The 27,800-nt window shown below is 39.8% G+C and overlaps 3 protein-coding genes across 4 annotated transcripts in view; 2 read left to right on the forward strand and 1 right to left on the reverse strand.

Annotated features, from left to right (window-relative positions):
• Positions 1 to 5,696: 5,696 nt before the first annotated feature.
• rpl29 (ribosomal protein L29) lies at positions 5,697 to 8,033 on the forward strand. Its single transcript, XM_062544731.1, has 4 exons — positions 5,697 to 5,783; positions 6,195 to 6,245; positions 6,449 to 6,513; positions 7,863 to 8,033. Exons 2-4 carry the CDS (start codon positions 6,209 to 6,211, stop codon positions 7,941 to 7,943), a joined length of 183 nt encoding a protein of 60 aa, XP_062400715.1. The 5' UTR covers positions 5,697 to 5,783; positions 6,195 to 6,208; the 3' UTR covers positions 7,944 to 8,033.
• Positions 8,034 to 11,489: 3,456 nt separating this feature from the next.
• Positions 11,490 to 14,519, reverse strand: LOC134092704 (troponin C, slow skeletal and cardiac muscles). Its single transcript, XM_062545733.1, has 6 exons — positions 14,469 to 14,519; positions 13,733 to 13,763; positions 13,002 to 13,148; positions 12,607 to 12,721; positions 11,705 to 11,841; positions 11,490 to 11,521 (listed from the first exon to the last, which is right to left on the reverse strand). The coding sequence occupies exons 1-6, from the start codon at positions 14,490 to 14,492 to the stop codon at positions 11,490 to 11,492; spliced, it is 486 nt and encodes a 161-aa protein (XP_062401717.1). The 5' UTR covers positions 14,493 to 14,519.
• A 1,024-nt stretch (positions 14,520 to 15,543) lies between these two features.
• The window catches only part of iars1 (isoleucyl-tRNA synthetase 1), a 58,031-nt gene continuing 45,774 nt past the window's right edge, over positions 15,544 to 27,800 (forward strand). Inside the window, exons 1-8 of one of the 2 annotated variants that reach the window (XM_062544732.1) lie at positions 15,544 to 15,595; positions 16,162 to 16,285; positions 16,695 to 16,851; positions 17,043 to 17,162; positions 17,430 to 17,512; positions 20,533 to 20,650; positions 23,403 to 23,550; positions 27,064 to 27,151. In XM_062544732.1, the coding sequence (XP_062400716.1) occupies positions 16,167 to 16,285; positions 16,695 to 16,851; positions 17,043 to 17,162; positions 17,430 to 17,512; positions 20,533 to 20,650; positions 23,403 to 23,550; positions 27,064 to 27,151 (833 nt within the window). In that variant the 5' untranslated portion in view covers positions 15,544 to 15,595; positions 16,162 to 16,166. Of the gene's footprint in view, positions 15,596 to 15,894; positions 16,015 to 16,161; positions 16,286 to 16,694; positions 16,852 to 17,042; positions 17,163 to 17,429; positions 17,513 to 20,532; positions 20,651 to 23,402; positions 23,551 to 27,063; positions 27,152 to 27,800 lie in introns of those variants that run through there. The other variant, XM_062544733.1, reaches the window with a different exon arrangement.

A 27,800-nucleotide genomic window follows, 5' to 3' on the forward strand; every position in this document is an offset into this window, starting at 1 on the left:
TGCATATTAGACGTGATGCATTTTTGGAGTTTTGGAGAACTATTGGAATTGTATAACGTTCAAGCTTCTCTGGCAAGTGCAGCTGTGGTCGGAGTTTTCTGAAAAAAACTGCACAGGTATTCAAATTCAGCACATGAATTTAACTCATGCATTATTTAGAGCTCAGGGCATCAGTGCCACTCCATGTGCCCCTTCTGAAGAGGCATGAGTCTGTGCTCCTGGGACTGACCGCTCACACAAGGCTACCGATGAGCCAAAGCCATAACTGTTTCTGAGGAGACCAAGGGTCCTAATCAGAGTACGCAAAGAGAAAAGACCTCAAGTGCAAAGATTGATGAATCAGCTCAATGCTCCAACATATCACATGATGGTTCTAATTCATGCAGAACTTGACAGACTTTGCTATCGCCATTTTTATTGGAGTTGGACATATATGCTTGATATAATAATATTAGTTCTGCAGCAGCACATCATAATACATTTTAGGATCTCTGCAGAGGGGTAGTTGGATAGCAACATGAAAGTTTGTCAGAGTCACATATATTGAAAATGTCACATTATGGGTCTCTCCTGGATTCCTATGCAACTTGCACATTCAGTCGGAGTTGTCTCGGCACCTGCCTGCTTTCAACTGCATGTGCTTTCACAAATCACACTCCTTTATAATAAGCCCAGTAGGCCTAATATATTTTTCTTTTTTTTCTCATTATTTTTTTGCTATTATTGCCAAAAATATCATCAATAACATGAAATAACATGTTACATATAAACACACACAAACAATTTTACTTACTTAAACCCCTGCCCTCCCCACCCACCACACCCCTCCTCCCCATATACCCCCCACCACCACTCTCCTCCCACACCTCCCAACATAGTACGAAGACATTCACAGACAGGTTATGGTGACAGCAGATCTTTCAGCTTATATATCAAGTTCTCCCACATTAATATTGTACATGGCTGGGCATTATTTACTCTTGCTGACGACAGTTCCATGTAAGATACTGTATGTCCAAGAATGTCCGCAACCAGTGAGTTTTAGAAATGTCATGAGGGGACTTACAGTGCTGGACAACAATCTTTTTAGCTGCAGTGAGCCCTGCACCTCACGGAGAATGTTTATCAATGTTATAATGAGATACCAACTCTTGGAAACTGAGTATAGAATTTTCCCCACTAATGTCCTGCCTAATATATTTTTCTTGAAGAAAATCTAGCTCAGCAACAATGTAGACACTCATGTGGCTTTCAGCCCGAAGCATGATTGCTCAACTACTGGCAATTAATTATTCACATAATTAATCAGCCATATCCTTATGGGTCCTCATTATCCCCATTGCCTAGACTGGATGTTTTATTTTTACATGTACAGTATGGCTCTTGTGAGAAGCTGCAGTCTGTTTTTCAAGCGTAGATTACCCCTAGTTAAGCTAGTTTTTAGGCTCTATTTGTCCACAGGGCTGTCTGTGTTGATGTACACAAGAGTGATGTTGCCCACACAGAAATACTATTCTCTTCAGAATCCAAAGTCCAGGTATGAATGTCTTTCATTACAGTCAATTGTATCTTGATTGCATTATGTACGAGTGAGGATGGCCCAGTTGGATATGACCAGTGGCTCATCTGAGAGCTGATGTAATTTACAGGAGATGCAGAAGACCTTCACTCTCCCCTGATGTAATCACACAAGCATGCATAATTCAGCAACATCAAGCCATGTGAATACCAATGAAATGGCTTCCATACTTGCAAAAGGTTTGCAGTATTTCTCGCAGATTGAGAAATACAACCGTCTACATTTCTCTTATTTGGCCCCAAGTATCCTGTTTCACGCAATAGCCAATGCAGCCCTCTGATGACTTATATTCCATGAATCTTTAGCGTTTCTATTTTCGAGACCATACACTTGCTGAAGATAGGTGGGTGAAATAACGATTTATTTCCCTCCTTTCATCTCAGTCTCTCTCTCCTCTGCTGCTTTGGAAGAATAAGCACTTTCCCTTTCAGATAAAGACCCCCTCACCCCCTCTGGCAATCCACACTGTACTGCCCAAACAGTTAGGTGTGCTCCCTGGAGGGATTTGCTCAAATCACCCAGACAACAAAGGGGGATTTTGCAAGGAGATCTCTCTAGTTCTTACAGATAAAAGAGCCGGGAAGGAACGGGGCTTAGAGCTGAAGCCAGCCTAGCGCTGGGATGGACCATGTGATCCCTGCTGTGGCTCCTCAGGCTGCTGTTACGTAAGCATCATGGTTAACCTTCATGCTATGTAAGGAACTGGTAGCTGGAGGCAAATGGCTTTCCCTGTCCTGGTGGTCCTTCCTGTCTGCATTTCTGATTTGGGGAGTGGGGGAAATGTCTAAAATGAAAAAGTGCAGATAATCTTCAAAACACTTAATATTTTTATTTGTCTAATATTTTTACCAATTGAGTTTTGAGGTGATCATTATGATAAAAAAAAAAAAATAAATAAATAAATAAAATAAAAAGCTTAATATTGAAGATAGCTGTATGGTCATGAGTTCAGCAAACATTACACTCTGGCGAGAGTGTCCGACACAACTACATTGTTATAAAAATGTTCTTCCAGTTCAAATGTCTGAGAAGTTTCATTTGAATACAAGCCACTGTCTAGATTTGCAGTCTACTGTTAAGCCATGCCTGGCGTGTAAATGAAGAGTATAAAGGCCCTGAATGCAATGCCTGTGAGAGGGGTGTCGTGGCAGAATCAGCGATGAAGGAAGTGTCTAAATATAGGATGCTGCGTGATTACTTCAGCTTCAGTGGAGCTTTGCCTCGCTTGAGCAGCGAGTGTTCACAGAGGAGGAGAGGAGACGAGCGAGTGAGTGAGTGAGAGAGAGAGGGAGAGAGAGACAGAGACAGAGAGAGAAAGAGAGAAAGAGAGAAAGAGAGAGAGAGAGAGAGAGAGAGAGAGAGAGAGAGAGAGAGAGCCATGCACTGTGAGGCTTAAAGATATTCCAGGTTGTGTGATTTGTGCACGAGATCTACTCCACATCACATGGCCTTTGATGATACCACAACACAGAGAGGAGGCAAGAGGAGGGGTTTCCTGGTGCTCTCCACATCAACTCATCTCAAATCTGTAAAGCAGAACTGCACTAGCCTCCTGGTAGAAGGATCCACTTCCATCTGAATGATCAGAGGAGAGTGCTGAAAAACACTACCACCTAATTATTCTGTTCATTTTCTGTACTGTATGAACATTTTGTAACATGACCAATACATAAGCAATGTTGTTCCATCCGCAAGAAATGTTTCCATACAGTTTTGTGTTAATTCACTAAGATATAATCTATTATCAATTCTTAAATATTCTCATTTAGAAGCTTAAATCTCTCTTTTTAAATCACAAATCAAAATGTGCTTCTATGGGCACAAAGTAAAGAGAGAATATATGCTCTCATTTTAAAAAGAGACTATAAACTGTGATGCAGATTGCTCTCACGTGACTACAAATGTGGTTTGCAGATGAAATAGATGTTCTTTTTTTCAGCTGGCTCACAGTTGGTAAGGAGGTGTGGAACATGGGTTCTTTGCCTCAGCTTACACATGTTTCCTGGATGCTAAAAAATTGAGCAATGCTGACACCCTGTGGACAGAATTATAGAAACAAATGGAACTGGCACCTATACATTGTACTTTCTAGGCTTCATCTTGTTATTATTATTCCGCTTACCACTTTTTCTGTACGCTATTTTTCGCGCACTGTTTAACTTAGAAAGTTCATTCAAACTTTGTAACGCAGGTCTTCTTATGGACCATTCCATGTCTTTTCAACATTGTAACTTTTATACTTTTTAACTATAAATATAAACTATAAACTACTATAAACTACAAAACTAAAATGTCCCCCTAGACTAAACATTGCCCTTTATGACATCACAATCCTGACTGAAGCATGTGACATTTTTTTTATCAGCATATTAGCATAACTACAAGCAAATATTGCTAAACATTAAACATCCATTAAACTAGGCCCTGCAATTTGATTGACTGTTGGAATCCTGCAATCTGATTGGTAACCAGAATCCTGCGATTTGATTGGCTGTTGGAATCCAGCAATCTGATTTGCTGTTGGAATCCTGCAATCAGATTGACTCTCTGTAGGACAATCTGACAGTTTATAAATGTTATTAATACAAGTTATCTGTTTTGGGCTATTAAAAGTGGTAACAAATGTTTAAAAGTCTGAAACTACTCAACTATTTAACTGTTCAACCATTCCAACTGTCAGTTGTCATCAACTATGACTCCCTTCAACTGTTTCCTCTGCCCACAACTGTTTATAAATAAAAGTTTGTTTTGCATTTTATGTAAATATATGTTTTGCATTTTCTTGCACTGGTAATTTCCTCGAATTTACATTTTCTAGATTTTATTTAAAAGAAAGATGGACATTATACAGTGGTATTTGAAAGTTTGTGAATGCAAATTCATAAGTGTGAGTGTGACTTAATGTATGTCTTACCATACCACAAAAATGTTGAAGAGAAACTGGTAGAATAAAAGAAGAGGAATGCCGGTGCAACACAGATGTCTTCTTTAAGATTTATTTTAAAAGGTGCAAAACATGACTAACGTTTCTTTCATGCGCCTCTGTCCTGGCCTGGTTGCACCATTCAGATTGTTGCATAACTGCAGAAGCGCAGAGAACTTTCCTTTGTAAACTGGTAGAATATTCAGACTTATTTACAGAGTCAATTAAGAAGACAATTTCCTCAGCTTTAACAAATTTGGTAGGCTGACTTATGTGCATAAAGTAAAGCACCAAATGGACAGCCTCACATTCTGTCGCAGGCAGGATGTATTTGCACAATGCATAATTTCTGTGAATGATGACATGCTACCCCCTGGTCTTGAGGCAGCATTTATTTTTGTCTTTCAGCTTAATATTGTGTGTTTAAGAGGGTTTATCTAGTTCACCACATAGAACATAGGCCCACGGTTCATGAGAAATTGAGATGCTACACAATATTTGGCCTACCACTTAATAGTCTATCTGAGCATATTATTTTATTCATTTGCCATTCGTATAAAACAGATGACTAGTAGATATGAGGAGCAAAGGAAGGAGAAAAGAGTCATTCCATGATCAGATACAAATATAGCACTCCAAGGAAGGTTTATCATAAGCCATTATAATACCAGTTTTAAAATATTATCCATAAATTAAGTAGCCTATGAAAATCACTGTCTCTTAATGCAATACACCTTTGTTGGGGAAAAATAAATTGTTCTTCACTGTTTTCTAGGTGTGCCTTCATATGTGCACTCCAAATAAAGCAGTGGTCTTGACTGCTAAATGGGAAATAAAGCTAAACATGGCCCAGCCATAAACTATTTTATTGGTTGTTGAGCCAAACATAGGCATATTATATATCTTTCGTTAATCACACAGGCCCTTAAAGGTGGAACTAGTTTTAGCCTACACGGAATTTGATTTAGTAAGATTAATGACTTAAGCCTACCTTACACTGACAGACTTTGACAAGATTTGGGAAAGATTCTTGAAAGATTGTAGTCTTTTGAGTAAAGCTTGAATGAGGGGCATTAGTTAAAATACTACAATCTTTCAAGAATCTTTCTCAAATCTTGTCAAAGTCTGTCAGTGTAAGGTAGAGCCGCTCTGATGCTTAAGATATTTTTCCCCCACATAGGGGGCAGCATTGGCTTTCCAGGCCTGCTACTTCGGTTCTTTCATATTTCCCACAATTCCATCGTGTGTCCTCTTCCGGTGTAGAACCCCTACGTGTGGCAGGTATTAGATTTTTCTCACAACTTGTTTTCTGAATCTAAAGCAATCTTGCATCTTTCAAGCTTTATTTCAAGATGTCGTTCTAAAGAAATTAATAACCAGTAGTGTGCTAATTAGATTAGTCTTTATGTTACAACTCTGTTGCAGTATCACTTAAGAATATAAACCAACAGCCACCCATCGCAGATTTCATTTCTGTTATGTTAGTGCCCCTTATGTGCTACTTATCTACGAATTTCTTTGAAACCAGTTTATCGCACAATATGTTATCAATTAGCAACATAATGGATTCTATTCGTAGTCTCCGAGTAGGTGGTTAGTATTAAATGTTTGCACATTTGTGGTTGTTTGTATGGTTGGCTAACGCTCGCTGGCTATTTGCATCTTTTCCCTCCGTCCCTTTCTGTCCAACAGAATCAGCTACCGAAATGGCAAAGTCAAAGAATCATACCACCCACAACCAGTGTAAGTTGTTCCATTGTGTTCATTGTACCTGGTAAATCTCCGTAATCAATGTGGTAAAACTGAGGTCGATGTTGGACTACTAATGTTGACGCTAGGCAGCTAGCCCAGCATTAGAGTAGCGTGCCGGTGCATGGTCACGTTACTTTGTGGACATCAATTTAGTTTCCACTGTGTTTTTAAGTCTTAATATTCTTAATTTTCAGCTCGCAAATGGCACAGAAATGGCATCAAGAAGCCAAAGTCCAACCGTTATGAGTCGTTGAAGGGGGTAAGTTGAAATGAATACATTTTGCTGAAGATGTAACTTGCTGTGTTTTAGATGTTGGTTTAACTTACCTGTTTTGGGATGCATGTTTAAGTTGACCATGCTTTTGTTAAAGTTCAGCTTCACCTCTATGTTGATTTGTATCAGTCACCTCAACTTCAGTTGCTCAGTCTGTCCTTTACATTTGCTCCCATGGTACTAAAACAGTTTCCAATTAGATACTTCAGGTTGCAGTATTTTTGCACAATGTTCAATATCTGAGACGTGTTCAGACAGCCTGCATTGTAAACACTGGTCAATCAATCTCCAATACATCTTAAGTTGACTTGAGGAAAGGCAAGGAGAATAGTGTTGAGCGATTTTACGTGGGCAAGTTGCCTGTATAGCGTCAATTTATTCTTTGAAAGAATAGGCAACACTGGCCACATTTGACATTGTCTGTATTATCTGTAAGAGCTTTGCAAATTAGACTAACATTATGTACAAGAAGTAGTCTAAAATTGGGGTTATGCAATAGATACATGTAGCATTTTTTCCCACAAAGCATTCAATTAATGGTTGTCAATACAGCCAATGGAACAGCAGCAGTTGCGGTTCAGTTGAAGTGTATTTTGGTTTAGGGCATGGTTTGAGACTTGTGACCCTTTACTGAAATAGTGGGGTAAGCCATCCTTGTTTCCTGCTGCAGGTCTGAGTAAATGGTTTTCAAAGGTAATTTTGTGGGAAAAAAATATTTTAACTCGAAAACAAATCTATTGAAGATTGAGACAATCTGTTGACCCCTAGGTCTGAGGTTTAGTAATGCTGCCTCTTAAATAATTTAGGCTTCATAGCTCTTGTGTTATTGTTGACTGTGTGAAGGTGTTCAATGCTTGGCACGGAAATGGCAGTTCACATTGCCTGTTGGTTGCATATACTTGATGGCAGGTTAGATGTGTGTTGTTTTTTTAAACGTAGGTCAATAAAATGCGGGCAGTCTTTTACTACGTTCTTTACTGGGCTATTGAACACATTGATACTAATGGAATGGATGGAACAAGTGGTAATTTTTGGTGAAGTTTTAACTGCTTGTCAGGGTCTAAATACTGCATCTGATGCATGTGGTCATCTTTGTAGTTCGGTTTCCCCTGAATTTGGATGACCATACTAACCACTAAAGTGAAGATCAGATCAAACATGAGCTAATCAGTCTTGCCAATCATTGTGGTACTGCAGTTCTGTAAGATCTACTGCAAGGATTTTATTTGCCAGGACATGAAGTCCTTTTGAGATTAGTTATCCATGGCTTGTAGTCTTTGACATTGACTGGCACTGCAAGGTCTGGTTTTCACTTTCTTTGTCTGTTCCTGCAGGTTTGCCCTAAGTTCTTGAGGAACATGCGTTTTGCCAAGAAACACAACAAGAAGGGGGCGCAGGCCATTGCCAAGAAATAAAGCAGCAGAGATATTCCAGAGGCACCACATTACCATCTTTCTTAATGGACTCTGTACTACCACATCAATAAAGCCATGGTTTGTTAAGGACACTGTCTGTCAACAACTCATTTTTAGTTTTAATGGAGCATGAAAGCATTTTTCATACAGATATACATGTCGTTGCTGTAAAGCACTGTCCAGCTGAACTGCATTCAGTTTAGTCTTCATTGGGTTTGCCTATAATCCTCTTAAACCAATCATGGTGTCTGCTCAGATATAGTGTTATGGGAAATTCTTTGGCCTCATTAGTTTACCTTGATGTGGTAACCAGTCCTTTCTACCATTCTATGCATCCTGGAGAAATCCAGTGCATTTTGCCACTGCGCTGATTTGGTTGACCTGGTCACTGTTCACTAGCTGTTCACTAGCTGTTCACCAGCTGTTCACTAGCTGTTCACTAGTGCAGGCTGGATCTCACACTCATACTTTCCTAGTTGTGAGGTCTTGAGTTAAAAGTTGCAGAGTTCTGTGGCTATCGCTCTACTGTGGCGGTCTTAAAGTAATGGGAAGTAATTATACTTAGCCATACTGTGTATATATCCTTGTTTTGATCCAAGATCTGTATGCACACGGGGAAAAAAAAGAATATCGCAGGCTCCTTTTACTGACTGATGGTCACCAATGGAACACTGTAGGAGGGGTATTAGTTTGCCTGTCCGAATATCAATAATCTTTCTCCAGTATTGTTAAACCTGACTTCAGAGGCATTATCAACTCTCACAATATGGCTACTGTACAGTAAGTGGCACTTAACCACCTTGTTTTGTCGGTCTTCTACAGCATTTCTGTAAGGGCTGCAGAACTGTTTTTAAAAAGGTGTAACATCTCATGCAAAGTGAATCATTGCCTCATAATTTGTAGCAGCTGAATAGACATGTTAGCATGATTTGTCTATTGAACATAAATAGCACACAAACAACTGCATGTGAGGTGGGACACTATCTCTCAATGGTCCAGTCTTAATTTGCATGACTGATGTATGCCCCTGGCCCCAAGTCTGCGCGAGTTGTCCTCACAGGAGCATGAAGGTTAATTACTGGATGCGTGTGCACTTACCATAACAGTATTTACAATATCTCCTTACACAGAGTCACAGACTCGAAAGAAGAACATGGCTTATAGACATGTACCACTCATTGATTTTTGCACATGTGAAGAAGAAGAAGGAACTTAGCTCAAGATAAAGGCCAAGTGACATGTAACATTTGGATGTGTCTATGCAACTGCATTTGATGGAGAGTAATGATTTATAACACATGCTCATGTTGAAGTATCAGTAAGATGTTCTTTGAACATGTGAAAGCCAAGTAGTTAAAATGCATCAGATAGACACTAATAGAGGTTAGCTTACTGCTGTCTTCTTACAAATCTGTTCAAGATTAATTATACAGGTCCTTCTAAAAAAAATAGCATATTGTGATGGAAGTTCATTCTTTTCCATAATGTAATGATAAAAATTAAACTTTCATATATTTTAGATTCATTGCACACCAACTGAAATATTTCAGGTCTTTTGTTTTAATACTGATGATTTTGGCATACAGCTCATGAAAACCCAAAATTCCTGTCTCAAAACATTAGCATATCATGAAAAGGTTCTCTAATCGAGCTATTAACCTAATCATCTGAATCAACGAATTAACTCTAAACACCTGCAAAAGATACCTGAGGCTTTTAAAAACTCCCAGCCTGGTTCATTACTCAAAACCGCAATCATGGCTAAGACTGCCGACCTGACTGCTGTCCAGAAGGCCATCATTGACACCCTCAAGCAAGAGGGTAAGACACAAAGAAATTTCTGTGAAGACATTTCTACGAATAGGCTGTTCCCAGAGTGCTGTACCAAGGCACCTCAGTGGGAAGTCTGTGGGAAGGAAAAAGTGGTAGAAAACGCTGCACAACGAGAAGAGGTGACCGGACCCTGAGGAAGATTGTGGAGAAGGGCCGATTCCAGACCTTGGGGGACCTGCGGAAGCAGTGGACTGAGTCTGGAGCAGAAACATCCAGAGCCACCGTGCACTGGCGTGTGCAGGAAATGGGTTACAGGTGCCGCATTCCCCAGGTCAAGCCACTTTTGAACCAGAAACAGCGGCAGAAGCGCCTGACCTGGGCTACAGAGAAGCAGCACTGGACCGTTGCTCAAATTTTGCATGTCATTCGGAAATCAAGGTGCTAGAGTCTGGAGGAAGACTGGGGAGAAGGAAATGCCAAAATGCCTGAAGTCCAGTGTCAAGTACCCACAGTCAGTGATGGTCTGGGGTGCCATGTGAGCTGCTGGTGTTGGTCCACTGTGTTTTATCAAGGGCAGGGTCAATGCAGCTAGCTATCAGGAGATTTTGGAGCACTTACTTCCACCTGCTGAGAAGTTTTATGGAGATGAAGATTTCATTTTTCAGCACGACCTGGTACCTGCTCACAGTGCCAAAACCACTGGTAAATGGTTTACTGACCATGGTATTACTGTGCTCAATTGGCCTGCCAACTCTCCTGACCTGAACCCCATAGAGAATCTGTGGGATATTGTGAAGAGAAAGTTGAGAGACGCAAGACCCAACATTCTGGATGAGCTTTATTTAATGAATTATTTCTCAACATCAGAAATTGTCCTTTATGGTCATCAATAGTCTGGGCAACTAGTGGGGGGCAAGGGCAGTGTGTCGTCATGCCCTCATACCTATGTACCATCAAAGTAAGGCACATCTGTCAAGCATGTCTACAGTACAGTAGAATGAAGTAAAAAACCTGCACAACAGTGGATCTGTTTTAAGCATCCCACCTTGGAGCATTTGTAGAACGTTTAAATATAGGTACTGAAAAGTCAATTTCTCTTATACAATCTCACTAGAGACACACTGCCTTTGGTATGTCAAGGGTCATTTTCATTTCTGTCATGACCCATGCATGACTCCAAGTCTTGTCATTGGCTTTTTTTTCTCTAAACAACTGTTTGACAGCTGTACTAAGCACCGATGAGGTAGTGACGGACAGATGAGGTTCTGCTGCAGTGCATAGGGAGGTCAGAGTCTCAAGCCTGTTGCTGCCCCTTAAAAATGCTCTTTGGTGAGTTTAATTCTTGTTTTGAAATGTAGCGGTTTAAAACATCCCATGATGTGGTGATTACAAAAAGGAATAGTGGAGCTTCATGTGAAACATTTCAGTGTTTTATAGTGTTTGTTCCATAACATTGACATGGTCTTGTGGTGAAAATAAGTTTAATGATGTGTGTTGCTATACTAAAAGCCGAAATGTCCATTGCTTTAACTTGTACAGCACACATAGATAATTTGCAAAGACATCTAGCAACTTCAGTGCTATGCATGTGAGATTGGGACGAGGCTGCATCTATACCAAAACATATAGCATACTGCATTACATATCGGTGTACATCACCATTTGTTTGGGTACATTTTGGGTAAATTTTGGGTAAATTTGCATCACAATCATAGTTATGAGAAGTAATCAAAAACTCATAGCAACTAAATGTACAGTCTTGATCCACAGGGTTTACTCCACTCCTTTCATGAATTCCAGGAATTCTGAGGGATAAAATATGTTTTTATTTGATGGTTGTAGAAAACAATCATCTAACAAACATAATTCAGAAATACAATCACAACAGTCAATGTATGCTTGTGTATTATTTAACCAGTTTAACAAATATATCCAAATATACAATCAATGGGCTGCTATTTGATCGACTATTCCAAAAAGTATCTTACCATCGTAATCAATTTTCCCATCATTATTCCTGTCTCCATCTTTCATCAGTTCTTCTATGTCGTCCTCTGTGACGGCCTCCCCAGTGGCTTCCAGCATCATCTTCAGCTCCTCCAAGTCAATATAGCCATCTGCATTTCTGTTGCACAGCATTCATTCGAAATAATTTGACTAGTTTGATTAGGCTAATAATTGATTAACCTTATGTTGTCCTCAAATCTTACTGACATTCGTTATCCTTGGGGTCAATTTGACCCCAGCTAAATAAACTCTCAAAAATGATTAAAATATATATATTTTTGGCCCCAGCCGTGGCGCAACTGGCTGGGGCACCTGCACCGCACGCCGGCGACCCGGGTTCGATTCCCGCCCCGTGGTCCTTTCCGGATCCCACCCCAGCTCTCTCTCCCACTCGCTTCCTGTCATTCTCTCTACTGTCCTGTCCAATTAAAGGCATAAAAAGCCCAAAAAATAACCTTTAAAAAAAAATATATACATATATTTTTTACCCAGTTTGTTTTGTGGGTAGGTACTTAACAAGAGTGTAATAAGTTATAACCACCATCAAAAGCCCTACAAAACAATCCCACACCCCTTTATGAACCCTGGAACCCTGGCTGGCAATATTGCCCATTCAGTGTCAACAGCCCAAAGGCTGACTTTTTGGAATTTTTCAGACCTGCCAAAATAACTTGTATGTAATATGCACTTGTATATGTAATAATGAAAATAAATACATGTGCTCATATATTACAATAATAATATCCATAATGTGTCAAAGATTCATTTACCTCATGTTTCAAGAACACCAACGTAACAATTTCTTTTACAGGACATTGGAAACATATTTTTGTGCAAATTTCATGTTGTACCCTTCAATGAGGAAAAGTAAAATTTAACTCACTTGTCAAACATTCTGAAAATGTCTGCAAGCTCCTCTTCAGACCTGTTTTTGCTGTCGTCCTTCATGCACCTCACCATCATAACCAGGAACTCGTCAAAGTCCACTGTGCCACTTCCTGAGAAGTGTCACCCAACACAGAAAAACTGCAGTGACTTAATAGGCAAATGCCTGTCGTTGATTCTGGATTATACTGAGCAGGCTAATAAATAGCAAAATAATTATCTCTAATTAAGATTCCAACTCAGAGCAAGTTCCATTTAGAATAATGCAATTCATGTTATCTGAAAAGCACATTACTCATGCATGTCCTACTGTATGTGTGCATACTGCATACTGTTTGAGTGATTTTTTGACATGACATGTAAGTGAGACAACAGTATAGAGGCAAACATTACCATCTTCATCCACCTCGTCAATAATCTCTTGGAGTTCCTCTGGAGTAGGGTTCTGTCCCAGCATCCTCATCACCTTCCCAAGCTCCTTTGTGCTAATGCAGCCATCTTCAGCATCTTGCACAAATATGTCAAAGGCAGCCTTGAACTCTGTATTGTCACAGATAGCAGTTAGATGAAAGAATATGTCTTATGCTGTCAAGAAAACAACTAAGGCGACTTGTTCCAATTCATTACTCGTATCAGTTAGTTAATTCTTGTATGATACATATAGACATCTATACATTTGATCAATGAAAGCTTGCTTTTAATTTATTTCAATTTGTTCCTAAAACAAATACTTGAACAGTGTTTTACATGCTTAATGTGTTGTAGTCCCTGAATGTGGTAACATCTACTGCAAAGTAAAAATGATGTAATGTAATGATGGCTCATTATTATTAGTAGCAGCTGAATAGACACTCTCTATCTCATGATGATTTGTTTATTTTACAGAAATAGCACACAGGAAACCCCATGTGAGGTGAGACAGACTATCTCTCAATGGTCCAGTTTTCTTTTCATGACTGATGTATGTCCATGGCCCTGGGTTTGGTGTTATATGTTTAAGTTGTTTTCACTGGAGCAACAAGGTTATTTTCTGTGGTTACACATTACTAGAGGTATGTGCACTAGCATGACGTTGTTCAATGTCTCCTGACACAAATAAAGACTTAATAGAAGAACATACATACCACTTTTTTGCTCCTCTGTGAGTTGCTCAACCTGTACAGGAGAGATTAATTAATTTTAGTAATCTGTAAAGCTTTCCTGAGGCACAAATGGTATAAGGATATTTGCTGACATGGAATAAAAATGTTCAAATGCTATGATGTGCTTATAGTATCGCACATTATAGTAATCCATATGGCATCATAGATTGTGTTTCAATAAAGTACAGCTAAATACAGTAGAGTAAGTTATTACCCATTTAGTCTCACATTTAGGTTTTGATCAGTCAAAATAGGGCACATCCAGCCCCTCTGTTAGTCACCGCTCTCTGACTGCTGGAGTTCAGTTGAAACCCCCCACTCTTGGACAATTACTGGATCAGTCCTAGTTTATCTAAAATACTGTGGATCAACTATATTCCCCTTCTTGATGTGATTACTTGTATTATACCTTCTGGAGGATTATAACAGTGCTGAATTAAATGGCCTTATTTGGTTTCAGAAGAGAAAATCTAATGCTTAATTTTGCAGTTGACATTTGATCAATTTGTTTAAAATTTAGTTGCGTGTATCTGTCTTTTTTCCTATCTGCTTGTTTTTCCTAAATATTTTCCTAATGGAAATGTACAACCTCTCTTATGCAATGTGTAACTTCTCTTAAGAATGATTTCATTCACATATTGCGAAAAAAAATAATTTACATTTAATGTTAAAATCGCTCTGCACTGATCAGCTGTAGTGGAAAGAAAGGTTTACATACCGCTGCCTTGTAGATATTGTCCATGGTGTTTCAGAGATGGCTTGTCTAAAGTTCCAGCCCTTACTTTTTTCCACAGGTGGAAAGACTATAATGAAAAAGACTGGCTAAAGTGGGTTTTATAATCTAGCCTAACAACTGGGGGTGGGTCCTACCTACTTCCAAATATGGACCCCTAAATTGTCTGAGATTCCATTCACTTCTTTTTTTCAATCTTGGTGGGACATGTAAGGTAGTAGCAGATCCTGTCAATGTTTGTCTGTAAAAAAAGAATATCTATATAATTAATAAAGATGAGGAAGAGAAAATGGACACTGGCGATGATCCACACGCCAATAAGACCCCGATGTGACAAACTGAGCCTTGATCACATTAAGGAATAATAAAGATCATCCAAATCTGGATCACAGGCCTACACATATAGCCTGTGCATCAGTTTAAGCTGATTATGTAGGCCTATGTTTCTCGTTAATCAGCCATGCCTTTATTTTAGTTAGGACTCTAGCCTCATACAAATCAAGGGCCCGTAGCCAGATTTCTATAGTAGGCTATGCATACTATTTCATGATGTTCTGTAATACCGCTGCAATATCCTTCTTAGTTTTCCCATGGGCCTACAGTAGCCAGCATCTTGGTTGTCCCAAAAGATAGGCTGATTGTCATGGCCAAATCCGAGGCAGTCCCTCATTTTATGAGAAATTGGTTAGATACTTGGCATAATTCCAATCCATTTCACACTAATGGTGATTTAAAGAGCAGGCTGAATTTAACAGTAGGAACTTGGTTCTGCTTTGCTATGCATTGAAACATTTGCTTGGATAGAACGAAAGAAGTGAAAGTATGACCTCTGCTGGACAATAGGAGAGTTTTGCATTTTGACACTCACTTCATTTAGGTAATTTGCATGCCATTTGAATGTAATAAACTGATACGTGCTTGTGTTTTATTAAAAAAAACTAAACATTGGCGTTAAAATATATCTCATTTGCTTTTTCGTCCGATGCAGGGTAGTGCATTTTGGTATCTATGGTTAAATACAGGGGTAGCATTTCCGGTTCCGCTCACGCTTTCCTTTCAGTTGCATCATTTCCCTGTCACCTCCCCTTTCAGCTCACCGGCGAAGCCAGCATGTGAGTAAATTGTAGTATTGAAAAAACAATATTAGACAGATTTTCCTACAACTTTCAGTTACGCGTTAGACATTATAATCATTTAGAGCGTCTATGTGAGGTGCTATTCCAAGTAAGCAACAGTTGATTTGACGTGTAGCTAATCAGTTAATGTTAGCTGAAGTTGTTAGAAAGCATATTAACGTTAGCTAGCGAAATTGGTGCGTTAGGCTACGTCATTTCTTTGACAGGACGTGCACTGTCCAGTTGTTGTACATCAAGTATCTTTTTGTTTGTTTAGTTCAGGAATAACACCAATATAATGATTTGCGGAAAAACAGTCCAGAAAAGTTACTTTTTCATTGAAAGTTTGCGTGTTAGAGGACCTGAATCAAAACACTTCTGAGTAAGATGAACTAAGTAGTGAACGGAGTGGAAAGGTGATGTTGGTGTTGTCTGCAACTTTGCTCGTAATGTGTTAAAAAAAAAAAATACAGCTGTTACAATTCAAAAGCTCACACACATGCACATGCCATCCTCTGAGGCCTGTTGGTTTGTTGTTTTATATGGCCGTGTTTGATCGTTAGACACCATGGTGGAACCAGTTCCTGAATCCATCCACTTTCCCTCTGAGGAGGAACGGGTGCTCCAGTTGTGGAAGGACAAGGATTGCTTCCAAGAATGTCTCAAACAGTCCAAGAACCGACCAAGGTATGACAGACAAAGTTTAATTGAAAGTATATGGTTTGTAAGACTATTGTGTTTTTATTATTTTAAATTAGAGTGTAATGTATCAGAAATAAACATTGTTGCAGCCATGTTTATATATATGTGTGTGTGTGTGTGTGCGCGCGCGCGTGCGCATGCTTGTGTGTTTGTGGAGTATGGATGGTGTCCATTATTCACAACCCAATTCTTCATCAGTGAAATGTCTTAGGCCTACCCTGTTTTCTTCACCTTATTCCACCTTTGCTAGGTCATTGACCTGCATATAGAGAATCCAAACAAAGTGGAATGTTGCAATGCTGGTTTACTGTTTTCTAAAATTGCTTCCTGGATATATTGTCACTGCAGTTAGTGATGAAATGTTCTAAATAATTCTGGCTTATGTCATTCATAGGTACACATTCTATGATGGGCCTCCATTTGCCACTGGTTTGCCTCATTATGGTCACATCCTGGCTGGTACCATCAAAGACATTGTCACCAGGTTTGCCCATCAGAGCGGCTTTCATGTAGACAGGAGATTTGGCTGGGATTGCCATGGATTGCCTGTGGTATGAACCATTTATGTTGCACTTTTCAATTCTGTGTGTGGCTTGTTGAATGGTAGTTAAGCTGCAAGTCTTGCAACAGTATCCATTTTCCCCAAAATGCATCTGTTTTGACTGTGATGGCTGTTTCAGTAGATTTGTATTTTTTACTATAATCTGTCTAATATCTCTTTCCCCTCTGTGTGTCCTCGTAGGAATATGAGATTGATAAGACGCTTGGCATTAAAGGGCCAGAGGATGTGGCCAAGATGGGGATCGCTGAGTACAACAAGCAGTGCAGGAACATTGTTATGAGATACTCAAATGAATGGGAGGTATGTTCAATGTGCAGCACTGGGTATTGCAACTTTTCAGTGTGTTTCCAGAAGTTGGACCACATTGTAGTGAGCATCTCTGTCTTGTTTGATCACACATTAGGCTAACACATATAGGGGTAGGAGTCCTTGGGTCTTTGTCTGAAAAAGTACGAAATAATGACTTTCACTTGACTCGAGACATGTGATAAAAGGAAAGCGATGTAAAGTTAAGACTGAGATACGATTGACCTCAACTCATTATTATTATTATTGTTTTTTTATCAGGTATCTGTAACCCGTATGGGAAGATGGATTGACTTTAAGAATGACTACAAGACTCTTTACCCTTGGTTCATGGAGACTGTTTGGTAAGTTCGGCCTCATTATAGACAATGTCATGAGTAAAATAAACAAGCAAAACCACAACATAACAAGACACCATGTTGCTAGCTGGTGGTCGTTATTCAGGCATAGGACAGAATATGATGGATTTCAGTTGAAATAGTGAAGAAATATTGATATTACTAGCTATTAAAAAGTTAATTCCACCGCAATTCTGATTGCCAGGTTGTGTGTCAAGGGATTTTCATGTCTGAAAGGACAAGGTGGTCTGTAATATTTTGAGTGCGTCTGAAAGTGAATAGTAGGCTCCTTGAGGGCCGGGTCGCATTGGACAATGCGCCACTGTTTTGCGGTTTATGTTTTTTTTTATTTTACCGGTTGCTGGAGAATTACAACTGGGGAAATGGGCAAGGGACGATTAACGTTTTTTTTTGTTTGTTTGTTTTTTTTTTCTAGTTAAAAGTTTGAAGAGTAAGAGTGAATAGAGTTTCAGTGCCCTTTTCCAAGCTTGAGTAATGTCTGATTTTGTGTAGCCTGTTTGCTCAAAGCGGTTTAGTATTTGTGCAGCCTTGGAACTGCTGAAAGATGGAACTGCAGTTCTGCCTCACTTGTAAGAATTGGCCAGTTGGAATGTTCTGAATTACCGTATTTTCCGGAGGGGGCCAAACTATGAATAAAAGTGTGACTTCTAGTTCGGAAAATACGGTAAGTGAGTTGGATGGTTATTGTCTGCTCTAAGAAGCGTAGTTCTGCATTTGGTTGTGATGTTGTTAAAGGTACACTGGGCAAGATTTTTACCTTAATATCAAGTTCAAGTTCATCTATTTTGTTGGTAGGAATTTGTGTTGGTGTACTCACATATACCACACAATTGACATCAATGTACAAACATAGACAACACATATTGCACATTACATAAGAATGTGTGTAAATGAGTGGTGAATCAAATGCTTAAAGTGCTTGGTGCAGGAGGCACAGGCCAGAGTACAGTAGGAACAGTCCATAGTGCAATGGCAAGGTTATTGTGTAAAGTATACTGTTGTTGTTTCATAGCTGTTTACTTATGTGTAGTTACTGCTAGATTTTGACCAGAGCTCATGATATTGCTTTGAAGTACCGGTAAGCTACTTAACATGAGCTCACACAAGCTGTCAAACACTGTTCACTAGCCTATGTGCCTCTGCTTATACATTCAGTGTTTCTGTTCGCTAACTGTATCTGGATATGGTGCTATCAGAGCAAGACATCTGAGAAGGTGCATGACGTGCAGTGATGCCTCGTATTAAAAAAAAACAAACAAAAAAAAACACCTGAGATTTAAGTGGCATCAAAATGAGGCACAGAAATCCACGTTGTTATTTGATGTTGTTATTACTGTTTATGCTTCTAAGATGGCCGGTGGCATATTAGAAGAAGGTTTCGGTGCCCAACCTTACCCCTCACACACCTTTAGGTGCTTGCAGTTCTCCCATGGAGACCCTTATAAAAGATATTCTAAACAAATTCTAAGATGTAATACCCATTGAAACATCTCTTTTTTTTGCTGCACCGAAATACAATAACAAACATCTACATCTGTGTGCTCCGGTGATTCCTCCCTTTCTTTAGCTGTAACTGTTACTAGTACATAAGGGTTACATGAACTCTATTTGTTTAGCGAAAGTAATGCCTCATTTGTCAACACCTCCGCCAGTTCCATCAGATTTTAGGTCATGAATGTTGACCATGAAGGTCAGGAATGTCTCTTAAAAAATGTCGCATTTTGGTCACATTTTTAATTAGCATAGTTAATTTTCTCTGCCATTATTTATAATTAATCTGAACTATCAACTGACTACACGTAAAGGATGCCACACATGGATGCAACAGAGATGTATGGCAGATGACTGACAGATTGCAATAAAATATGTTGTTTGACACAGCCTGAGAAATCCAGAAAAATATTGGCTACTTTGAGGATAATGTGATCAAAAAGTCCTGTTCAGATGTATGTATTTAGCTGACTTGAAGTTATTTGGAGAACACAATAATATATTTTCATTAGCATGTGTTTCCTGCGGGTTGCAAGCCTCTGACCTTGCAGTTCTCAGCAGCTTGCTCCACCAGTTGAGTAGCAGGCAAATGCTAGTGCTAGACTTGAGTCTCCCTTAATAGCGCATCATAACTTTGCCTACTTTCATCTGCCTTAATAGTGTGCATCATAGCTTTGCCTACTTTCATCTGCCTTAATAGTGTGCATCATAACTTTGCCTACTTTCATCTGCCTTAATAGTGTGCATCATAACTTTGCCTACTTTCATCTGCCTTAATAGTGTGCATCATAACTTTGCCTAATTTCATCTGTAATTAGTGTTCATGCAATTGGACAAAAGTGAAATGAACATTTAAGATTCAGTGTTTCAATATGATTTTTCTCTGTGCAATATTCAGTTCTACTCATTTCTTTGTCTGCAGCAGCTCATGCGTAATCAGAAGTGTGTTGATACTTAAAACATGTAAAACCGGGCATAACGGCTAACTCTGCATGCCATATTTTGTTTACAGAATTTGACAAGGGCTACCGATCACCTTGATACAGTGCAAGTAATATTTTCTGGATAGTGAAACATTTCATGGTTCATCAGGTCCCACTTCAGTTTTCTGTAATAGGCACATTAAGTTGCTCGGGGTTTCTAATGCAATGCACATTTGATGTAATTCAGTGAATTGCTCCTCACAGTCCTCTAGCTATTCATTAATTGTGTGTGGAATTCTTCTCCACCATGGGTTACTTCTAAATAGACTGGTTAATGTATGTGTTATTGCATGCAAGGACTATGCTTTGGTTCTGGTTTTGTATCCAGGCTACTACCAAATGCTGTTTCCACGCATCCGTTCTTGTTGAATTTATGCGTGGACTCATGTCAGTTTTTAAATACCCAAATGTCTTTATTTGGTTTTGATGGCCCAAGGAATCTAATACTCTACTTATAATCTAGCTTCTGCTCAATTCTCAACCATGCCTGTGTGCTCCTCCTGCTTAATGTGTTCTCCTCTCTTACCTCAGGTGGGTGTTTAAGCAGCTGTATGACAAAGGCATGGTCTACAGGGGAGTGAAAGTCATGCCATTCTCCACTGCCTGCAATACTCCCCTGTCTAACTTTGAATCTCACCAGAACTACAAGGTATGCTGCTGGCCTGCTTGCTCTACTGCCCACACACATTCACGCTCACAGGAATTGGCAGTTTGCTGTTGTAGTGCAATAGATTAAACAAGGATTTTTTGGTTTTGCTGAACAAGTGAAGGCTTTGGCAGTTGTCAATTGTGATGGATGTTTTTTTGTGCCCACTCATGTCAGTGTTTCCAAGTGTGCAAATGGGCTTGCATTGTCAGAACAGATGCACTGAAATATGAGAATTTCAAACAGGATTAGAAAAATATCTCATTTCAGGACTCTGCTGAATATATGACTCCTCAGTCATCACATCTTATTTATGTGTCAAGGGATTTTTTTGTCTGCTTGCAGATGATTGTTACATTTGAAATGCATGCTAGCTGTCTGCTAAATGCTAACCATAGCATAACTAGCCAACAAGCCTTATAATCATAGAGAGTAAAAGATATGGACAGAGCTATCACGTAGACGTCAGCAGAGACCAAGGAAGCAAATTTCAACGGTTTTCCTTTGGTCTCCTGCGCAGGCTCAGGGGATGTACATGTGACGTAGGCACGTACTGTAGTCTGACCTATGGCGACGCTTTACTCTCTCTGGACACATGCGCATGACCTAACCTAAGTCACTTTTTGCGTTCATTTCGGAAAAACATTTATTACTCAGCTGATAAGACAGTTACGAGGTTATAACGCCAATTTTGCATGTTGTATTTACTCCGAAAATAAAAAACATTCGTACAAAGGCTTAAAACGCTTCAGCTGTAACGCTATTTGATGTCAAAAGTGGCGCTTACGCCCCATAGGATTCAATGGAATGGCTAGCTAGCACTGGTCTCCTACAACCCCTGGCAAAAAATATGGAATCACCAGTCTTGGAGGATGTTAATCCAGTTGTTTAATTTTTTAGAAAAAAGCCAGATCACAGACATGACACAAAACTAAGTTCATTTGAAATGGCAACTTTCTGGCTTTAGGAAACATTAAAGGAAATCAAGAAAAAAAATAATTAATCAGTAACAGTTGCTTGTTTTAGACCAGCCAGAGGGGGAAAAAATATGGAATCACTCAATTCCAAGGAAAAAAATATGGAATCATGAAAAACAAATTGACAAAAGAACACTTCAACGCACCACTAGTACTTTGTTGCACCACCTCTGGCTTTTATAACAGCTTACAGTCTCTGAGGCATGGACTTAATGAGTGACAATCAGTACTCTTCATCAATCTGGCTCCAACTTTCTCTGATTCCAGTTGCCAGATCAGTTTTGCAGGTTGAAGCCTTGGGATGCACCATTTTCTTTAATTCTACTACAGATTTTCAATTGGATTGAGATCCAGACTATTTGCAGGCCATGACATTGACCTTATGTGTCTTTCTTCAAGGAATTCAACAGTTTTTGCTCTATGACAAGATGCATTATCATCTTGAAAAATGATGTAATCATCCCCAAACATCCTTTCAATTGATTGGATAAGAAAAGTGTCCAAAATGTCAGTATAAACTTTATATAATAAATAATAATATAAGCATTATTGAAGATGTAACGATCGCCATCTCCCCAATGCCTTTACCTGACATGCAGCCCCATATCATCAATGACCTTGTTTTTTTCAGGCAGTTGTCTTCATTAATCTCATTGAAATGGCACCAAACAAAAGTTCTAGCATCATCACCTTGCCCATTGCAGAAACGCGATTCATCACTGAATATGACTTTCATCTAGTTATATCCACATTCCAATGAGATTTATGAAGACAACTGCCTGAAGAAAACATGCACATTTCCTCAGTCGTTGATGATATGGGGCTGCATGTCAGGTAAAGGCATTGGGGAGACGGCGATCGTTACATCTTCGATAATGCTCAATCCAATTGAAAATCTGTAGTAGAATTTGAAGAAAATGGTGCATCCCAAGGCTCAAACCTGCAAAACTGATCTGGCAACTGGAATCAGAGAAAGTTGGAGCCAGATTGATGAAGAGTACTGATTGTCACTCATTAAGTCCATGCCTCAGAGACTGTAAGCTGTTATAAAAGCCAGAGGTGGTGCAACAAAGTACTAGTGGTGCGTTGAAGTGTTCTTTTGTCAATTTGTTTTTCATGATTCCATATTTTTTTCCTTGGAATTGGGTGATTCCATATTTGTTTCCCCTCTGGCTGGTCTAAAACAAGCAACTGTTACTGATTAATTATTTTTTTTCTTGATTTCCTTTAATGTTTCCTAAAGCCAGAAAGTTGCCATTTCAAATGAACTTAGTTTTGTGTCATGTCTGTGATCTGGCTTTTTTATAAAAAATTAAACAACTGGATTAACATCCTCCAAGACTGGTGATTCCATATTTTTTGCCAGGGGTTGTATTTACCATGGCGGCCGCCATACTGTCTACACTCTCCGAACGTTCGCCTGCCCCTTTCTTATAATGTTATCAACAATAAAGTTAGCACTGATGAAATTGGTACAGTAGCTGATGTGTTTGGGTCATATTTGGTGAGCGAAAATCATGGTGTCAACAGTATCAACAAGCATGTTTAACTCTTCATCATATGACCACTTTCCATCAGAAAGTGTTTGAAGATGGCAGACTTGTTCACTACCAAAACATACCTTAAAATCGTATACGCCTGCGTAATATTGTTTTAGCTAAAGCATCATTGTGCTGGACTGCAGGCTAACCATTTTGATAATGAGTTCTGCTCTGGTATTGTTATCAGGTAATAATGTGGATTCTTTTTTCCCTGTTCATCAATCATTGTCTCTTCAGGATGTCCAAGACCCATCTGTCATTGTCAGCTTCCCTTTGTTGGAGGATGAGGCTGTGAGTCTTATTGCCTGGACCACCACCCCCTGGACCCTGCCCAGTAACCTGGCCCTCTGTGTCAATCCAGAGTTCCAGTATGTCAAGGTCAAAGGTCAGTCTGCACTAAAGGCTCATTTCCACTCAACATCAAATACAGATATGAATGCAGTTGTAGCCTTCTGTTCGTCCTTGTGTGTTCATTTCGCCTGTCTTTTTCAAGCTTTCTTCCATGTTCTGAAAGCTTGTGGATGAAACAGAACAATATTTGAATCAGACAGATCCATGTTTGTATGAAATGGGAGCATAGATCAGACATGAAAAATCATAATGTTAACTACATTAATGATGAGCCTTCAGTTGGCCCTCTCTCACAAAGGCCCACCATGGGTCAGTTCGTTTGAGGCTGATGCTGAAACCATTGGACTGTTATTAAATGTTATTCTTTTTGCAAAAGGGCATGATAAGGTGTCCTTCAGCTGATACATTTTTTGAATATATTCTCCAGATAGAACTGTGATGCTTTGAAGCTTTAAAGGTCTACAAGTCTTCAAATCAGGTCACTCAAAAAGCCTAGTCTTTTTTCATATATAAAAATAGTCCTGGACGCTTTTGTGTGTGTGTGTGTGTGTGTGTGTGTGTGTCTGTGTGTCTGTTTGTGTAGGCATGAGTGTGTATTGCTGTGGTTCCCTTTTAGAGAGTGCTGGTGGTAAATGGTTGACCTACTTTCTGTGTAGACTGGTGCAGTAACCAGCTAAAGCAAGCAGGGGGCACTGTTGCCCCTCAGCACAGCCTGCCCTAGCCTGATTGCTGCATGGGAGAACTGCACAGAATACCAATCCTCTTTGCGTCGATGGCTTGGGCCCACGCGATCTGCCAGCAGCAGCAGCCGACATGGCCTGCGCAATCATTTCTTGGCCCGCTCCAGAGGGACAATGTGCCATCTTTTATTGATGTGCTTCCCCCCTTCCCTCTCTCCCATTGTTTCCCACCTCTTTTTGCGCTCTTCCTCTCCCCCTTCACCAGACCCTGTTTTTGGTCCCATTACTCAAGTCTGGTTTGGAGCCGTGCTCACCTCCTCTCACTGCTGCTAAGCGCTCGCCCTCACCTCCTGCGCTTCCATGAGTGTGTCTGAAACCCACGGACCACACACACACACACACACACACACACACACACACACACTAGTGTTTATATGGAGTCAGCACCTCTGCAGATACAACTGGAATATAAGTGCCCTGAGATTTGATTAGTTTGTTTTCTCAATGTTAGATTGGATCTAGTACCAACATTTGAATATGACCTTAGTTTCTATATTTGTAAATGGTGTTTTATTCTTCTTAGTACAACAACCAGTGGAACCATTCATTTCCCCCCTTTGTCATTACAGTCATAGGTTGACCTTTGTCCTGTGGACAAAGTTTGGGCAAATTCAAATTATTTTAGGTGGAAATTCTAGCTCTTCCATTTGGGGAATATCATGGTTTAAGAAAAAGGTTGGTCTAATAACAATCTCTGGTCTGTTTTTAGATGATAATGAGAGTAAAGTGTTGCTGGGGAATGGATGTTACCAACATAAATTGGTAGCCTGAAAGCCTGTCGGAATTCAATCCTGTCCAAAATTGGAATTGGAAAATTTGGTCTGGTTTTGCTCCATTGACAAGCCTTTATGCCCGTATGAGAATCAGATGACCAATCGGATTAACTGGGCAGACTCGATCGACAGATGAGCAGCAGTGCCTATTCATTCACTTGATCTGATTTTGTTTACAGCAAAAAGCTTGTTGCTACAGATGTCGCTATCGCGTCAGTTCTACAAGATATTGACAGTGCGATAGCTTTTAAAAAACAAAACAGAAAAACGTGATTAAGGCATTTGTTGAGAAGAAGGATGTTTGACTTTGCATGATTCACGGTAGGCTATTTCATTACGCTGAATGGTTAGGTGCATCCAGTTGTGTGCAGAGGCCTCCTGTGTTGGTTGAAACACGCCTCCTAATCATGTCCCAATGCTCCAGTTCCAGACTCCTATTCTGACTAGACTTGAGTTCTGGCTGCGTCAGGCTAATTAATTGGAGGAGTTTTTGAGTAAGACTGGAATATGCATTTGCAATGAAAATGTGAGGGGAAGTTCATGCAATAATATCATTGCAGAATGCAACTACTGTCAATTAGTATACCCAATGTACTGGATATATCGCACTTTGCTGTACGTGAGATGCATGAAAGTGTTCTATCGCAAATATCGAGTGTTTCACCATCTTTTTTCTTTAAGTAGCTACACTTGATTTGGTGTTTCGTGTCCCTCTCTTCACTTGCCCTCTCTCCCTCCCTCAGTAACAATGGGGAAAAAAGCTTGACGAGAAGAAATAAACTTTCAGTTCAAAAGCGGCGGTAGCATTACTGTATATGGGTAGCATAGGCTAGTGTTGTTCAAAAAATAATGAGCTAGGTTAATAGAACATGGAAGTGGTTCCGATTTGGTTCCCGAAACGAAATAGCAAGGGATTTTGAACTCAAACGTGCAACGGTATCCACATCCACATTGAAGCAGAATGGGAGGGTGACTGTCTTATTTGTCAACCAATAAATGAACGACTAATTAAGCAACGCAGCACACAGTCATCATGCATATAGAGAAGTATGAGTTACAGAGTGAAACAAACTAACTTCATTTGCACAGTTAACTAAAGCCATGAGTTCGTTCAAAAATAGAAGTGAGTTAACGGTTTATCCTGAAAGGCTGGGCTGCACAAAACTTGGTGGGCAAGTAGCCCCACAAGGATGACACAGAACCATTGATTTTCGTCATACTGGTTTTGCTCAAAACTACCCCGATTGATGTCATTAACATCCACAACGACAGTTTATATTGTGCTAGTTATAGACCTTTAGTAGGCCAAGGTTTCATAGTGGTTCTATTTTCTTATTTTTGCAAAGAAGGCTTTACACTTGCATGTTACATTTTATAGAGTTTTGCATATTATGTGAATGCTCACAGATCTGATGAATTCTTAAAAGCATACTTGTATTTGGGGCACCTACATATATTCTGCAGATAGTGGCAAGACTTGAACTAAAATAAGATTACAGATCCTTAGTGAATGTAGATAATCGATTAGTTGGTATTGGAAAATAGATCCGCTGAATTCTCATTGGAAATGGACTTGGACAGACACAGCAGACTAGATTTTCACCTTAGGACTGCACGCATCACTGTTCAGGTGGGGCATTTTCTTCTCTGAACTACTGATGCCAATAAAGCATTTTGTTAGAAAGGCCACTGACGGCAACAGAAAGCGCTGCACTTACGCAAGTGGATGATGTGTGAGTTTTTTTGGTGATTCAGTCAGTGGAAGACCTCCGCAGTTGTTCCTGGCCATCGACAGTTTCAATGCGTTCAATAAGAATGCCTCAGTTGAATCCTGAAATGAAAGAAATCCCATCTGCGCTGACATACAAATAGGTTTTCCAACGGGTATGACTTATGAAGGTGCCTCTCCGGGCCTTTCTGTATGTCTTATTACCTCTTTCTGCACATTTCATATTATGCAGTTGTTAGACACCTTGCCAACTTGATGCAGCAAGCAGCTGACTGCCTATTGCTCTGTGTTTCCTTGCCCCTCAGATAATGCCATTGGGAAGGTCTATATCATGATGGAGGCACGTCTGGGAGCTCTGTTCAAGTCGGAGGCTGAGTACACCCTGCTGGACAAGTAAGTGCCAACCTTTGACTGCTGTAGCTCAGGGATGGGCAACTGGCTGCCCAAAGGCGGCATGCTGCCCTTGGATCAGTTTTCAAACGTCATTAAAATGTTTTGGTTCACATGGTTTTTACCACATCTGAACCGGATAGTTATTGTGCTTATACCGTCCAACGAGAGGGGCGCTTTCCATATAAAAAAATCCCTTTTCACTACAGCTATGAGCAGTTTATAAAGAAAACTCAGTCAATAGAATCACACTTTTCAGGCAAGATGGGGAACAACTGTTCTTATCACAGAATTCAAAATCCACTTGTGTTTAGTAGGCTATGTGTAGAAGCGAAAACAGCCTTGAAAGATTTCAAGTTACAGTAAGTCGCCACTACAGCACCATGCGCAAAGATAGCTATAAGAAGGCTAGACCAGAGCTGCTAGAGTTGCTAGAGCCGCTGTCGCAGTCACATTGGTGTTTGTTGGGTCGTTAGCTTCTCCCATTACTACTGGCTTGAGTGGTTGTGGTAAAGCCACTATTACCCATTACGGTGGAAAAAAGGGTTATTGTGAATGTGTAATGTTGGTTTGATGAAAATGAATCATACTGTGTATGTAATTGTCCTGATTCCTGATGTCCTTATCTCAGTGGTGGACATGCGCGGTCACA

Source organism: Sardina pilchardus, chromosome 9, assembly GCF_963854185.1.
Source record: "Sardina pilchardus chromosome 9, fSarPil1.1, whole genome shotgun sequence".
NCBI lineage: Eukaryota > Metazoa > Chordata > Actinopteri > Clupeiformes > Clupeidae > Sardina > Sardina pilchardus.

Coding starts and splice junctions, on each gene's coding strand:
- rpl29 (XM_062544731.1), top strand. CDS start 6,209: ATGGCAAAGTCAAAGAATCATACCACCCACAACCAGT. Junction 6,246..6,448: donor TCATACCACCCACAACCAGT/GTAAGTTGTTCC, acceptor CTTAATTTTCAG/CTCGCAAATGGCACAGAAAT. Junction 6,514..7,862: donor GTTATGAGTCGTTGAAGGGG/GTAAGTTGAAAT, acceptor CTGTTCCTGCAG/GTTTGCCCTAAGTTCTTGAG.
- LOC134092704 (XM_062545733.1), bottom strand. CDS start 14,492: ATGGACAATATCTACAAGGCAGCG. Junction 11,842..12,606: donor ATTTTCAGAATGTTTGACAA/GTGAGTTAAATT, acceptor GCTGTGCAACAG/AAATGCAGATGGCTATATTG. Junction 11,522..11,704: donor TGGGAAAATTGATTACGATG/GTAAGATACTTT, acceptor TTTATCCCTCAG/AATTCCTGGAATTCATGAAA.